The 16,604-nt window shown below is 41.1% G+C and overlaps 1 protein-coding gene across 5 annotated transcripts in view; it reads right to left on the reverse strand.

The window, feature by feature from the left end:
- Positions 1-15,543, reverse strand: part of GALNT10 (polypeptide N-acetylgalactosaminyltransferase 10) — a 181,612-nt gene extending 166,069 nt beyond the window's left edge. The window contains exon 1 of one of the 5 annotated variants that reach the window (XM_069102545.1): positions 15,240-15,540. In XM_069102545.1, the coding sequence (XP_068958646.1) occupies positions 15,240-15,404 (165 nt within the window). In that variant the 5' untranslated portion in view covers positions 15,405-15,540. Of the gene's footprint in view, positions 1-15,239 lie in introns of all 5 variants that reach the window. The other 4 variants (XM_069102547.1, XM_069102544.1, XM_069102548.1 and 1 more) reach the window with 4 other exon arrangements.
- Positions 15,544-16,604: the final 1,061 nt, after the last annotated feature.

Genomic DNA, 16,604 nt, shown 5'->3' on the forward strand with positions numbered 1-16,604 from the left:
ACACACACACACACACACACACACACACACACACACACACACACACAAACCATACTATGCATACTTTTATTTATCATTTCTCTGGAGGTGAACAGCATCTTCCTTCATAGGTCCTTAATTAGAGTATTTATAATATTCAGAATAATTTAGTCATTCACAGTTGTTCTCTGAACAATATTGCTGTTATTGTATATGATGTCCTCTTGGTTCTGCTCACTTTACTGTTCATTATTTCATGCAAATCTTTCCATGTTTTTCTAAAATCAACCTGGCTCATCATTTCTTATAGTACAGTACTATTCTATCACAATCATATATCACAACTTGTTTAGCTATTTCCCAACTGATAAGCATCCCCTCAATTTCCAGTTCTTTGCCACCACAAAGAGAGCTGCTATAAATATTTTAGGACATATAAGTTTTTTTCATTTTTCCCTGATCTTAGGAAACAGACCAATAGTAATATTGCTAGGTCAAAGGGTATACCCAACTTTACGACATTTTGGGGATAATTCCACACAGCTCTCCCAAATGCCTGGTTCAGTTCGCAGACCATCTATTTTTGAAAGGCAATGATCTCATTCTTCTTCTTTTTCTCTGGAGTGGGAGGAAGGGCAGGTTGGGGTTAAGTGACTTACCCTGAGGTCACACAGCTAGTAAGTTTATCAAGTGTCTGAGGACACATTTGAATGGGACTCCAGAGCTGGTGCTCTATTCACTGTGCCACCTAGCTGCCCCTTTGGTTTCATTCTTGATCACTGAAATCAGTTAAATGTGAAATCCCAAAGGGCCTCATTTTTGTCAACAATATATATTTTAATTGAACTGGCTAACAAGGAGGTATAACCTTGTATATTATAACTATAACCTTGGTTATACTATTATTTTGTACTATATTATATATACTACTATTATTTATTAACTATTATTTTGAGGTTGAATGGGTAAAAATATAAAATATTTTTTAAAAATAGAATAAAAAAAATCAAAGAGGTCCAATCAAAGTGGTTATGGTTCAAGTTGCCCTGGTTCACCTAACCAATCTATGAAATGCATCCAAGAAATCACATCCCAATCTAACTATAACCTAAGGTCATCAGTTCTTGAGTTCTTCCAAACATATATGATAGTGCAAAAGGACACTAAACTTGGAAGAACGATGTATGAGTCCTAGAGTGTTAATATGATGTAAGAAAAATCACTACTCTTACTTAGGATGAGAGGATTGGATGAGCTGATCTCTGTGGTTCCAAATTTAATATTTTGTCTTCATAACTGTAAGGTCCTTTGAATTTCTATGCCTGGGGTAGTACTCTGTTTTGGACCAAAGCTTTCCCAGTCACAAAGAATGTGAATAACCATTGCCAGTTCCTTCACTTTAATTCTTTCGGTCTCTATCACTTTCACTGTACGATACTGGAAAAGTCTTCTACCTGTGTGATCTTCTGTAACTGATTTCGCCTTTCTGGGTACCACTGGATTATGAGGTCCCCCATTAGACTGCAAGCTCCTTGAAAGTAGGGACTTTTTACCTTTCTTTGTATTCCTCAGTGCTTATTAACTATAATGACTATAGCAGGCACTTAATAAATGGTGGTGGATATGACTCTGGGCCTTAGTTTCCTTATTTGTAAAAACAAGCAAATAATCTCTCTATTTACTTCACAGGTTGGTTTTTAGAATGAAACGTATGCAAAAACAGGTTGAACAGTATATGTGCTAGAGTCTAGTTAGAATCTAGACTAGACACATAATTTTTATGTAAAAAATGTAAATGAATGTGTACTTTTTTCTTTCCCATTCTATCCTTTTGGGCTGGTCCAATTAATTGTTAACTCAAGTTCTCACATAGTGTATTTTCTCTGGTATGCTTTAAAAAGAAATGATGTTGCTGAGTACTATCAGAATTGGTAAATATGGTCTGTCAGTTTTACTTTCAACATCCCAAGTGATAAAAATAGGCCTCTGTGCATTAGGCAGGATAACTCATACACTCAAGAAATAATTTTGAAAACAAGAAAATGAAGCATGGGAGTTTCTTGGCTTTATTATTACCTATTCTTAGAGGGAAAATAATTGGGATTTCTTATGCAGTTAATATTTTGACAACAGATAACTTACAAAGGAAACAAACAATACCAAGACATATGAGTGCCAAATCAGACTGCAGAGCAAGGACAGGATGCTATGTGACCATGGGCAAGTGCAAATCACTTACTTTCTCTAGGTCTCAGTTTCTTCCTCTGTAAGATGAGGGGGTTGGACCATATGCTCTCTAGTGTTCCTTCCAGCTCTGATATTTGATGTTCAAAGGTCATTTCTAGCCCTATGGTTCTATAATTCTATGTTCTAGTATCCTATGATTTAAGATTCCTTTCAACTTTAATCCTATAAAATAGCACAATTTCACCAAAAAAAAAAAAAAGTCTGTGCAAAGGTCCCTTCTAGATGTTACATTGTTTACTCCTATATATAATTACTCTGTTTTTGAGATAAATAGAAAATTAGCATATATTTTCTTAGTCTTTGGTTCCATCAATGGACGTTAGTTTGAGATTCTTTCCAAAATGTAGATTTCCATCTTTCCAAACTATTCCGCTATTCTTGGCACAAAGGAAGATATAAGAGATCCACCGAAAGGGCTATAGTTTAAGTTTTCTATTACTCTTATTCAGCTAAGCAAGCCAGTAATACAAGGCATAAAGACTAGAACAGTGCAAAGTCCTGGTTTTAAATGTATGTCATATACACATATGCATAAATATCTAATGAATATTGTCTTTACATTAGTCACTTCAACACAACTCACCCACTGATCCCTCCCTTGTCACAAAAAAAAATCAAGCAAATATTTGATACATTGACTGCATCTAAGAATGTATACAACATTCTGTCCTATTAATCTCCCACCTTTCTGCTATGAAAGAAGAAATATGTTTCATCATCTGTTCTCTGGGACCTTTTGCTTTTTATTCTTTTTTAAATAATTAAATTTTTTTTCAAGTTTCTACTCTGAACCTAAACAAGATGATGATGTCAAGGTACTTTTAACCATTCAATAACCTGTTTCTAATTTTTTGCTATCACAAAGAGTCCTACTATGAATATTTTGGCATAAAGTCAACCTCTGTTAGCACCTTGCTTGTATGTGATCAGTAGTGAGAATACTGATATGCTTGTCTTCTCACATCCATTTTGTATCATCTGTGTTAGCTTGCCCAGTAGGAAGTAAAACTTTTGATGTATAGTTCCAAATTGCTTTCCAGAATGGCTGAGCCCAATTCACAATTTCACCAATAATGTATAGGTGTCCCTGTTTTCCCACAGCTTCTCTGTAGGGGAAAAAAACCTGCCTTTTTTTTTTTAACCAATTTGATGGGTATGAGGTAGAACTTCAGAATCGATTTAATTTGCATTTTTTAAAATTATTGATTTGAAGCATTTTAATTTCTGTTGATAGCTTGTATTTCTTCCTTTGAAAACTGTCTGTATATATCCTTTGACCACTTACTATTGGGAAATAATTCTTGTTCTTATATATTTGAATCAGATGCTCACATATTTCATTAATTTTTTTTTTTAAAGCAAACGGGGTTAAGTAACTTGCTCAAGGTTACACAGCCAGTTATTTCTGGGTGTGGTGCTGAGTTATCTGAGTCTGGATTTGATCCAGGTCATCCCGACACTGGAGCCGGTGCTCTTACTCGCTGAGCCACCTGGCCGCCCCTAAGCAATTGGGGTTAAGTAACTTGCTCAAGGTTACACGGCCAGGTGTTTCTGGGTAGGTGCTAAGTGCCTGAGCCTGGGATTTGATCTCCAGGTCATCCCAACACTGGAGCCAGTGCTCTTACTTGCTGTGCTACCTGGCCACCCTATATTTCATTAATTTTTACAACTAAGCAAAGTTCAATTTATATTTAGCTATTTTTTCATTAACATTTTTATAATCATTGTATATACATTGTTCTCTTGGTTCTTCATACAAATCTTTTAATGTTTCTCTGAATTAGTCATAAGTGCCATTTTAACCTCCATAATAATACTGCTATGTTGGCATGGGGCAGCTACATGGCATAGTGGGTACAGTACTGGGCCTGGAGTCAGAAGACCTGAGTTCAAATCCAGCCTCAGATACTCCCTAGCTCTCTGACCCTGGGCAAGTCTCTTAATGGGTTTGCTCAAGTTTCCTCATCTGCAAAATTGTAATAATAATAGCACCTTGCTCCTAGGGCTGTAGTGAGGTTCAAATGAAATAATAATTGCAAGTGGTTAGCACTGTGTCTGACACACAGTATTATAAAAATGTTAGCTATGATGATTAAGTCATGGTATTTTCAACCATTCAATAATAGTTTGTTTTTAATTCCTTGCTACCACAAAGTGTCTCGTGATGAGTATTTTAGCATATAGTGAATTTTTGTTTCCACCTTCCTTGTAGTACATGCCCAGTAGTGGGATTACTAGTTTGTCTGTTTCCCCACATCTCTTCCAGCCCTGACTTGTTCGTTTTTTTGTCATCTGCATTAACTTGCATGCTAAGAAATAAAACCTCAGAACGGTTTCAATTTATGTTTATCTTATTGATAGTGGAGCATGTTTTCATGTGGCCATCTATAGAAGAGTGCTGGATATGGAATCACAAGACCTGAATTCAAATTCTGGACTTTCTACTTACTACCTGTGTGATCATGGGCAAATTGTTTCCTTATCTGTAAAATCAAAGGACTGAATGAACTAGATCACCCTTTCAACTTTAAATCTATGATCCTATAAACTGGTGTCCCAATAAATAAATGCCAACATAATTGAGAATCAGATACTTTTGACAAACTGTAATGCTCAATTCAGAATATCTAAGTTTGATTATACAGACAGGAGATATTCTGTGATCACAGAATCTTACATACAGAAAAAAATATGTTGTGGATATGATTGCTTAGCTACTGTCAGGGAACTCTGAAAGACCTTGGAGAACAGAAGAGGCTTTTCAGGCCCAGAGAAAGGCATATGTCCTAATTTTCTAAAAAGGGAAGGGAATAGATTCTACAAATTACAAGCCAATAATTTTGATTTACATTCCTGGCAAAATCTTAGAACAAATTCTTAAAGAAATGATTAATGAGCATTTAAAAGTGGAAGTGATCTTTACGAAGCCAACATAGCTTCATCAACAATAGGTCATGCCAGTGTAACCTCATTTACTTTTCTAAAAGCGTTATATGATTGGTAGATCGGAGGAATTCTGGATTTAGTAAAGTAATTGACCAAGTCTCTTGTGCTATTTTATAAACAAAATGAAGATATGTGAGCTAGATGAGAATGCAGTTGGGTGAATTTGGACCTATTTAAATGACTAGAACCAAAGAGTAATCACTAATAGTTTGATGTCAGCCTAGAGGGAAGTCTCTCAAATCTATATCAACAATCTTGGTTTGATTTGGTTAGTTGTTGTCCTTGGTTCTCAAAGAAGACCAAAATGACACCACTGTGTCAGAGTCAAGTCACAGTGTGTCTGACTGTGGCTGAGTGGATCAATACAAGTTTGGACAGGCTGGGCACAAATAGTCCATGTGAACATTTGGGGTGAATTCTCTCAATTTGTCTCCCAGGTCACTCAATCAATTCCAAAGTTCTTAAGAGAGACCTTGAGAGTGTCCCTGTATTGCTTCTTCTAACCACCATGTGAATGCTTGCCTTGTTGGGAGCCAACAATCTATCGTCTCCACAGAGCTCCCATTCCACATTTACAACTGCTGGATGAATATCTCTACGTGGGTGTCTCACTGGCACCTTGCACTCAGCATATCCCAAGTGTTCACCTTTCCCCCCAAACTTATTTCTCCCCCTAACTTACCTGTTTCTGGTGGTAGCATCACTGCCCTCCCAGTCATTCAGGCTTACAAGCAGGGAGTTATCTTTACCCATCCTTGCTTCTTACCACCTTACTCTACCATACAATCATCCAATCCTATAACCTCTACAATCTTTCCCATTTATGCACTAATTTTCACTCCCACTGTAATCGCATTTGAACGAAGTTAAAACTTTTCTCGTTCTTTCATACTGCTGACTCAGTGAGCCCACTGAGACCCCCAGATCTTTCTGCATGAAGTGGTCTGGCCTCCCCTTCTCACTTGTACTTGTGAAAATGATTCTCTTTTAAAATTCAAATGTAGGGATTGAAATTTATCCCGATTAAATCTGCCCATTATTTCATACTTTCAAGATCTTCTAAATATTTGGACTTCTTCTAAGTCACTTTACTCCTCTAAGCCCCCATTTTCCCATCTGTAAATAAAACTTTTTTGTACCCTTATGGGTTTGTTGTTATAAGGTAAGTACTTTGTAAATGGTAAAGTTCTACAGAAATGGAAGCTACTATCATTTGTGAAATTTGAAGGGATTCTGCATTTTATGTCTAAAATTTTCACTTGTTTCCCAAATAGAAAAATGGGTGGTTATTTCATCTATTGGTATGCAGCAGAGGACACCAAAGTGAAGGCATGCAAAGGTAAAGAGAAAGAGAGGAACAACTGGCCAAAGCAAGCTGAATTATTTAGCTTACTCTGTCCTAGAAAATATCGATAGGGTGCTTCACCAAGCTAAAAGGTCATGAATTATAAAGCATAAGCTGTATTACAAAGCAGAAGCTAATCTTATGGTAGCTCTTTGTTAACAATGCATTCAACTTTAGAGAATCTTCAATGAATTATTATTGTCTAAGTGACAAAACACAGGCATAAACAACTATGGTGGGGGTGGGGAGAAACAATGAAAAAGAGTTAAGTAGCAGTATAGAAGACCACACTAGGCCAGGGCTCAGGGAAAAACGGGATCTATTCTTGACTCTTCTACTACCTCATTGGGCATTTATCCAGACAAGTCACTTCTATTTCCTGGGCCACAATTTCCTCATCTGTAAAATGAAGAGGCTAAACTTGGTGATCTCGAAGGGTCCTTCCAATTCTAACCTTCCTCGCTCTGTGTTCCAGCTGTCTATATTCTGTAATTTCTTCTAACATTCTATGATTCTTATTTTTTAATTGGAATTTTTCTTCCGTTTGAAAGAGGGAGACACCTATGGGACATATTTGTTACTTTTGATTTCTATGGTTATAATTCCTAGGATTATATGGTTTTCCTGTTGCAGAAGAAAAATCCCCCTATGACGTAGCATTAATGCCTGAGCATGCCTTTTCCTACCTTCCACACAGTATTAATCTGCTGTCTCATCAAGACTTATTATACAAATAAGACTTAATAATACAGACAAAAATATAAATATCGATTTTAATATGCATCTCTAATTCATGTAATATGAAAGCTAATGCCTCTTTCCAAAATCCTAAACTCAGCGTGAAGGGAAGGATGCAGTCAGGCCAATCCCCTTTAGCTGATCAATAGTCCTTTTCCTAACGCATCATGTTTCACCTGAGCATGCAAACATTTTAGTGATTAGCTGTCTAAATGTTCCCAGTCATTATGTGGAAACAGTTTAGGGTAATCATTCCAAGACTCTATTTATGTGGTGTCTGATTACTTAATTTTCTGATGGGTCAGGCTCTACTGCCACTAAGGCAAATGTGGTTAAATTAAAAAAAAAAAATCCTTACATTGATTTCCTAATGTTCTAAGAATAATGGGAAGTCCTAAAAAGGGAGAGGAATTCCTAATACATGAATATTAAAGCCACTGGGTAATCCATTATCCCCCTGATTTGGAGTCCTTGAATATTATTTTCCAATGAAGTTATGACATAGAAAAATGTGAACACCAGAAGAAACCTTAGAACAAAATGTCAGGTCTAGAGGAAAATTCTGGCAAACAACTACTAAAATCTCATAATTTTACGGAGAATCCAGGTTACAAAATTATTTGCCCATGGCCACACAATTAATAAGCAGTGGAAATGGGATCAAAACCTAGGTTTTCTGTCTCCACAGCCAGTATAGTCTTTCTACTATATTCTATTACTGCCACTCTTAAAAACATTTTCTGCCCCTCCCCTCCCCCCAGCCATTGGGATTTTTTAAATGCAGTACACGTCCCTGTAATGTAAAACATACTAAGAGCAAAAACTGGGGGGAAAACATACATACACACATGCACACAACACAGCCTGGGATGGGTGGTGGAGGGAAAAGAATCTTTCCCAATGAATACAGAGACATATTTAAGTCTAGATTTTCCTGCTTGGTCTTGCAAAGTCCATTCACTTCACCACCACTTGAGTGCCTACTGTGTATGAGGCTCTATGCTAGGTTCTGAGACAGGAACTGAAGTAAATTTGTTTGAATAAAGGCTGAATTCTTAAAATGAGATCTCAGGGAAAAAAAAAACCAATATAGACACACTTTGAAAAATACCACCAATTACTGGCTACACTCAAAATTTTGGGTAAATCCAGCTGGGGTTTGGGAGTGGCTGTAGACTATACTCAATCCAGCCTAAAAAATTAAGGATCTTTTTGTTCTCATGGAACACAAAATCTAGAAACTTTTTGGCTGCTGACCAAGTAATGTAACTGGCCATACTCCACACTGCTTTCAAATCACAGGGAAAACTCATATGATAAAGTGGGAAGAAAACAAACAACACTGGACCTGGAGCTCCAGGTGCCTTACCACATGGTGGCTTTGGGCTAGTTACCTCCAGGCTCTGGGTCTCAGGTTCTTTCTCTTCCAAAGAAGGCTGACCTAAATCTTTCCATGCTTCCTTCTATCTCTCAAGTTCTGGTTTGTTCTGCAGAAATGCACTCCTGACGGGGCAGCTAGGTAGCGCAATGCATAGAGCCCTGGAGTCAGGAGGACCCAAGTTCAAATTGAGCCTCAAACACATGACACTAGCTGTGTGACCCTGGACAAGTCACTTAACCCCTACTGCCTCCCGCACACACAGAATTTCACTACTCAATATCATGTTGACTAGCATGACAGGTAGGTGGATTTAATCAAGGGTTGCAGTTAAGCTGGGAATAGGAACTAGCAAGGTAGGCCTAGGGTGCAAGAGAGGGGTGTGGTGAAACAGGAATGTAGTACTGGACACTTGTTAATATGATTTTTAATAATTCTATTTTAATGACAGAAAAACTCACTCTTCACAGCCAATAGGGATTTATTCTCTAATAAGGAAAGTCACAAGTATTGCAGTAAAGGCCCAAAGGGCCTGTGAGGGATAATAATGGAGGCTCAATTTTCAAATCTTACCAGAGGGTAAAAACAAATACCGTATCTGGTCCCCAAATCTGACAGATGGCTAATTAGTCATTTAAAACGTCTTTATCAAACAACCCAGTAGGGGCAGTGAATTGTTCTCACTGAAAAGGACATTACCTTCAAAGAAACTTCTCTTAAAACAAAAGAGAATGTATTTTTATATAGTGCTTCCAAAGCATTTTGTTTTGATCTCTTCTTTGCACTCGATACACAGTAATTGGTATTATATTTACTTGGTTCCCTGTTTTCCACACCAAACTAAGCTCAATGATGGCAGAGCTTTACCACTATAACACCAACCCAGTAGTTTGTAGGGTATAGTATATGATTGTTGAATTTTATAGATTAAAAAACATGGAGACCTGTTGAATTTAACACACTGAGGCCTTTTATGAGAATTGTTGGGCATAGGAGGGTCATACTGGCTTCAGAAACATCACCCTTCTCTCCCTTCCCTTCTGTACTCTTCCTCAGGGGTCAGGCACTTGTCACTTGATTCAATTTATTTCAAATACTTTCTATTCCATGCAAAACACTGTGGCCAGGTGGCTGGAGAGACAAAGTTGCAAATGACATTTTGAAGAAGTGTTATGGAAAAACAGATTTGAAGACAGAAGGCAATTACTAATTGTGAGACCTTGGGCAATTTACTTAAGATCTTTGGGCCTTGGTTTTCTCATCTGTAAAGTGAAGGGGTTGGACTAGATGTTAGCTATAGTTTTTTCCAGAAATAAATCCTAAAATCTCTCTCCTCAAGGAGTCAAATAGAAGAAATAAGATATAAATTACATAAAGTGCTTATGTACTTTGTATATAAAGTACAAAGAAGTCAAATAAAGAGGTATAAAAGATATGAGGGAGAGACTTTGCCACTGAAGGAATCAAGGAAGGCTTCGTGGAGGATGAAAGCCCAACCTGCACCTTCAAAACAAACATGAGAAGATACAGAGAAGACAGGGATAGGCATTCACTGTAGGCAGGGGAAGGGTAGATGTAAATGTACAGAATGAGGAGGGGCCAGGATGAAAATGGAGAACAGCAAGGAGTCCAGATGGCTGGAATGCAATGTGGATGGAGGGAAGTGATGTAAATAAAATAAGGCCAGAAAGCTGAGGCTGAGCCAGATTGTGGAACACTTTAAATATCAGGCTAAGGATTATGTACTTAGTGGTATTCATTCTGGGGCGATGAGGAGCCACTGAAGGTGATCAATGGAATGATTTTAATCAATTGTTAGTATAACAATTTGAACTTGGAATTGGTCAGTTTTTTGATTAAGATGCCAAATTATTCAAATAGCTGCATAATTGGAAATAGTTATAACTGGAAACGTGAATAGCAGCATAACTGGGATGAGAAATAGAAATATGTTTATAGTGTCTGCAGCACCTAGCAGTCAGTGTTCTGACCAGAACATTTTAAAAAACTGTTGAAAGAATGAATTGGTGGGTGATCTCCCTAGTTCTTTCTTATTTAGACATTCTGCATTTTATGTCTAGCTCTTACACGGCACAGTCTATTTTTCTAATATGCTATGTTTCAAAGTCTTCCAGCTCCCATATTCTGTAGTATCCTGCATCTGCCCCAGTGCTCAGTCCCAATGCTATGCATATAGTAGGTACTTATTGGTTAGTTACTGGAAGAAGGAATAAGTTCTGATCATTTAAAGTCATTCCTGCAACCTTCCAACACCGACTCATAGGGTTTCATTTGAAGACCAGCTCAGTGCTTTGCACTTGGAGCAAAGCATAGCAAAAAGGAGCTGTCTTGAAATTTGGCAGCATATTCCTTAGAGGCAACAGACACATTTTAAATCCAGTATCACCTGGAAGAAGTTTTCACTTGAAAACCACACAATCATGTAGCTCAAATAGTGGCCAAAAGACAGCTATTTTAAAAAAATAAAAAGAAAGAAAGAAAAGGAGATTCAGCAAGAACAGTCCACCCCTTTGAAGTATTGCCATTCTTTCTCAGTCCTCTCCACCCCAAACCATAGTAATAATAGGACAAAAATAGTGACTTGGACCACTGTCTGCCTTTTCAAGGTCTATGCTTGTCTGCCTCCCATCATGGGCTCTGAGCACTGCCCCAGATGCTGCTCTCTCCACTCCTCAGTCCCTGCCTGAGTGCCCACTGGACACAGTGGTAATTTACCTGAAAGCCTAGGGCAAAGAGCCATTAACCTCAATGGCTTCACTACACACCTGGGTCTTTTCAAAATTGTGAAAGTCTCCAACTGCCACAACAATGAAACCACAAAGGATTCTCTGGACAGTAGGCAAATTGCAGATGTTAATTTAATAATGAACTTAAAAATTCCAAAGAACTCATAGGATCTCACTGTAGCTGTGCTCCCCAAGGAATCAGAAACCTCCCCTTTATTTTTATAAAGGTCAACACTTGCCCCATCCCTGCAATCACAAACGCTGTAAAAGTCCAAAGGTGAGAGGGAGACCCTCTGGACAATGGGCAACATCTATTCTAGTTCAGGCTCTTATCACCTTGCCTAGACTATTAACTGCAGTCGCTTTGTTATTGGTCTCCTAGCTTCCAGTCTCCCTCTCTCCAATGCATTTTATATAAAGCTGTCAAATTAATATTCCTAAAGCACAGGCCTGACTATGTCAACCTCCCTTGCTCAAAAAGCTTCTGTGCCTGCCTATTGCTTCTAGGATAAAATACAAATTCCTCTCTTTGCCATCTGGCTCCAACCTATCTTTTCAGATAGATCTATTTCACATCATTCCAGCTTCTGCAATCATTTTCCAGTCCAACTATCCTAATTGCTATTTCCCATACGTGACATCACACCTCTCCCTCCTTATTTGTGCACATGGCCCATTCCTTCATAGAGGCAAGAATACTCTCCCACCTCACCTTAACCTGCCTCCCCCTACCCCAAACCAAAATTCATAGAGTATTTCTTATCTATAGATAAGTTTATAGAAAAGTTTACTTATCTATGTACATGCTGTCCCTCACTTGCCCCAAGCCAAAGTTCCCAGAAAATAGGGATCTTTCTTTGGGTGTTTTTGGTCACTGAATCTCCAGCATAATAATCTTTTAAGAAATGTTTCTAAATTGAAATGAAAAGACGGCAGAGGTCATCTAGATTACCTGGTACCTGAACAGGAATCACTCAGTTCTTTCTTGGATAGAGAAATACTTTCTACAATATCGCTGACAAAATGTCATATTGTCTTTGGTCAAAGACCTCCAGTGGTAGAGAATCCTATAGTTTACATTTATATATCACTATAAAGTTTGTAAAACACAGTAAAAACTGTGAAAAGTTTGTAAAACACATTGTTGGTTTTGATCACTAGAGTCAAGCAGAATAAATATAATTTTTCTAGATTTTCCATGACAGACCTTCAGCTATTTGAAAACAGTGACCATATGCCCCCTAAGCCTTCTCTTCTCCAAGCTTCTCATGCCCAGTTCCTTCAATCAAGTTTTGTACAACATTATTTCCAGTCCCCTTTCTACCTTGGTTGTCCTCCTTTGGGCAAAATCAAGCTTATCAAAACCTTTCCCAAAACATGGGGCCCCAAGCTGGGTACAGTACTCTTGGCCAGGTCAGAGGACAGTGGGACTGGAAGCAATGTGCTCTGAAAAGACCTGTTCCTGTAGCCTAAGATCTCATTAGCTGTCACCCTAAAATGAGATAATCTATGTACACAGCACTTTGTAAACCTGCAAGAACTATACAAGGGCCAGCTATTTACTATTGTTAAAACCATTAGATCATTTTTATCCTTTCTGAGCCACATCTTCACCCCACTGTATTTATGAAGTTGATTTTTTTTTTAAGTAGGGAGGTGGTGAGTGCTCTGTCAATGGAGAGCTTCAAACAAAGGTTGAATGACTACTTGTTTGGAAAGTAATAGAAGGGCGTAACCTTGGGCAAGTTACTTAACCCCAATTGCCCTCCAAAAGGCAAAAAAAAAAAAAAAGGTAATAGAAGGGATTTCTGTTCAGGTATGAGTTAGACTTGATGTCTGAGAATTTTGTAATTTTACATTTATACTTCAATGCAACTGATCTCTATCCAGGGAGTATGAACAATGCACATCACAAAACATCTTGTCCTGTGCAATAATTATTCATGTTTTCCCATAAATCCTCCATAGATTGGCTACCTGACACACTGGAGATCTTCTTCTAGTTAAGTTATCCTTATCTGAAAGCAATGATAAAAAAAAAAATAACATTGACTAGGACAAATCCAGAGACCTACAGCACTGGAGACTTACTTCTTCATATAACTAATCCATTAATCAACAATGGGTCCAGTTGTCATCCAGTTCCGAATCCACATAACTGTACTTTTGTCCATTCCAGGCAACTCTGTATATGGTCTGGGTACTCTCCCCAACCTAGCACCTGTAATTCCAACAGTTTCTCATTCATTCGGGGGGTTATAAAGAATAAAGAGCAGCACAACTCTAGCACACAACAGTTCACATGTTTCTCTCCCCCATCCTCCCAAAAAAACACTTTTGAGATGTAAGTAGGGCAGGAATTGTCCCCATTTTACAAATAAGAAAAGAGAGGCTGGGGGAGAGGAAAAATGTTTCACACAGGTTTTCTGACTTAAAGTTCAGCTTTCTACTTCCTCACATAAAATGACATCATCTAAATCAACAATTATTAGAACCATAAAAAAACCAACAAGTAAGCCTCCCCTTATTTCACTCCCATTTGTAAGACTAAATACTTCCTGGTGATTCTGCTCCCAACAATGGAATTTTTACATTCACCAATTGATAATTAAAAACCCCTAGGACCAAATGCCAGAAGATCAGATATGAGCCCAAGCATTGGACACTTTGTACCTTTAAATTTCAACCTAGATGAAAGAAATAGAGGGCATGATATAGTGGACTGGACTACCTCAAGTTCCGCCCTTGGGTAAATCATTCCCTTTTCTGCACTTCAGTTATCTCTGTGTAATGAGGGGAAAGAAAAAGACGTTTTCTAAGGTCCCTTTCTGCTCTGACATCCTATGCCTAACCAATGACAGAACAAGCAAGAAAACGGATAAGCCAGGCAGCTCCAAAATCTAGAACTGTCTCCTGAAATCAGTTAGTTATGGGTACTTTGTTCACCGGATAAGGTTCCATTATATGTCCCACCAACCTGACCTTTGCCTAAAAACAGGCCAGTAAAGACCTGTCCCTCAACAGGACCACTGGACTTGTTAAGAAGGGACAACAGAACCACTGGACCTTGGAGAGAAGGGAGGCTGGTGCTGGAAACCAGAAGGTCCCTATTCGGAGAGGATCCCATGACAGAAAAGCTAGCCACTGATCACATAGGATATGACACAGAAGGAACTGACCAGCACAAGGGACGGTCATTTAGCAAATGGCGGGGTGGGTGGTGATGGGGGGATTCAGTCAATGGAGGAAGCGGCAAGTTCTCAATGGTAGAAGAGAGAAATGGTAGAAGAGAGAAGGGTGGCAGTTCCTACTTTGGGGCCAGGTAACTGTTATGGCTCCTGGGGTCTAGAAAATGAGGCAGACAGGCCAAGTGCTAACAGAAAGCAAGAATCCGGAGGTAAGAAAATGAAGGTGATAGGAGGAAAGAATTGGGAGAAGCAATTGGGGGTGGGTAGTGTGTAGGAAAGGACGTCCTGGGGGCGTATAGGAGCGAGAGGAAGGATCCCTCCAGTATTGGGGGCACTCCCGGGGGAGCATCTTAGCCATTTGGGGATCAGAAGGGAGCTGACAAGGGGAGGGCGGCCAAACCTCACCTGGGGATGTCCACCTGCCTCGCCCCTCTCAGGCGGGCGTCAAAGGGGACCCTTCCCTTTGGAAGCATCATATTCTGTCCCATCCCCTCAGAGTCAGAGCAGACCCCCTTGCCCAGGGGGTGGCGCGCCTGGGCTCCCCGCAACTACGGGGGAGGGGGTGTCAGCTGGAGGTGTCCCATCCCTTCGGGCTCCGAGACTAGCTCTTGGAGGATCATCCAGGGTCTCCCCGTCCCCGCGTCCGAGGAATGTTAGGTGGGCTAGCTCACCTGTGCGACCCCCGCTCTGGCCGCCGCAGCCGCCTCGGCACCCTCGGGGCCGCCCTCCAGCTGCCTCTCCCGGTAGAGAGCCCACAGCCCCACGTTAGGCAGGAAGACGAGGGCCGTCAGCCCCAGCGCCACAGCCTGCAGGAGCCGCTTCTCCTTCCGCTTCATCGGGGCCGGTCCCCCTGGCGCGCGCCCGCCCCGGCCCCGGGCACCAACTCCGCGGCGCCCGGAGCAGCAACAGAGGAGGCAGCAGCAGCGGCCGGGAGAAGCGGCCGCGGCGCCGGCCCCAGTCCAACTCCCCGACACTTCCGCTCCGCCGAGAGAGGAGGGGAGCCGGGCGCTACCACCACACCCCCACCCCGGGGGGAGGGGACGAAGACCCACCACTCACTCTCCCCCAGTCCCCCCATTCCCGCTAGGTCGCACTAGGCTCACCGCCTCCCACCTCGAAAAGACCTCTCTGTACTCCAGGTCAACCTTCATCTGCGCTTCATTCAGGGCTGGCCTCAGCCGGCCTTGGCCCTGAGATGGGGGTGAGTTCATGCTCCCCCCCGCCGGTCCCCAAATGGTCTCACCCGCCCGCTGGCTTAGGTAAAGTCCAGGAGTTGACTGAAGGGAGGGCTAACAGGTCGGAATGCTAGCTTGTGGCTGGGGGTGGGGAGCTGTGGCTGCCTGGCGCCGCGGGTTAGGTGTGGTTCAGAGGACGTGGCGAGGCGGGAGGGGCGCGCCTCTACCCCTGGGGGAACAGGGCTATCAGTAGCTGGAGAGGCTGGTCCACCTGGAAGAGACCACTCCCGTGGGCTCGAGGGACCAAGGTTTCGCGGCCCTCGAAGCCCGGGATGGGCATGGGTGTGTGTGGGGATCGGTCGGACTTGCGCACGTGTGACTAGAGAATCGAAGTTCTAGGCGGGTTAGGCATCCCTGCCCTCCAGCAGCCGTAGCCCCCAAGCGCCCCCTGCTGCCAGAGTGGGTGGTAGGTGCCCGAGAGGCGCCAGTTTCGTTTTTGGGGGAATGCGGTGGGGTCAGTCTGAGCTCTGGGCAGGGCGGGGGAGGCGAGGAAGGGCCGCAGTTAGAACCCCTGAGACTGGGCAGGGGGAGGCTGAGCTCCGCCGGGGAAGAGATATCCAACAGCGCAATTGGGGTGCATCGCGTCAACCCCCGATGGATGTCGTGAATGAATTGGTTGCGATGAGCGTCATTGGATGGAGTACCGCACATCGAAGAGGTTACAAATTCATTGGAGTAATACTTTTTAAAAATTAAATTTTATTTTCTCAATTGTCAAACATTTCTTGATCCGTAGAGCAGTTCTCGTGGCATAGGCAGCAGCATTAGCTCCTTTTCACAATAGGAGGAAAAGGTTTCAGA

The sequence above is a fragment of the Petaurus breviceps genome, unplaced genomic scaffold (genome assembly GCF_028583685.1).
Source record: "Petaurus breviceps papuanus isolate PSGF00001 unplaced genomic scaffold, PetGlider_PUasm1.0 551, whole genome shotgun sequence".
NCBI classification, from domain to species: domain Eukaryota; kingdom Metazoa; phylum Chordata; class Mammalia; order Diprotodontia; family Petauridae; genus Petaurus; species Petaurus breviceps.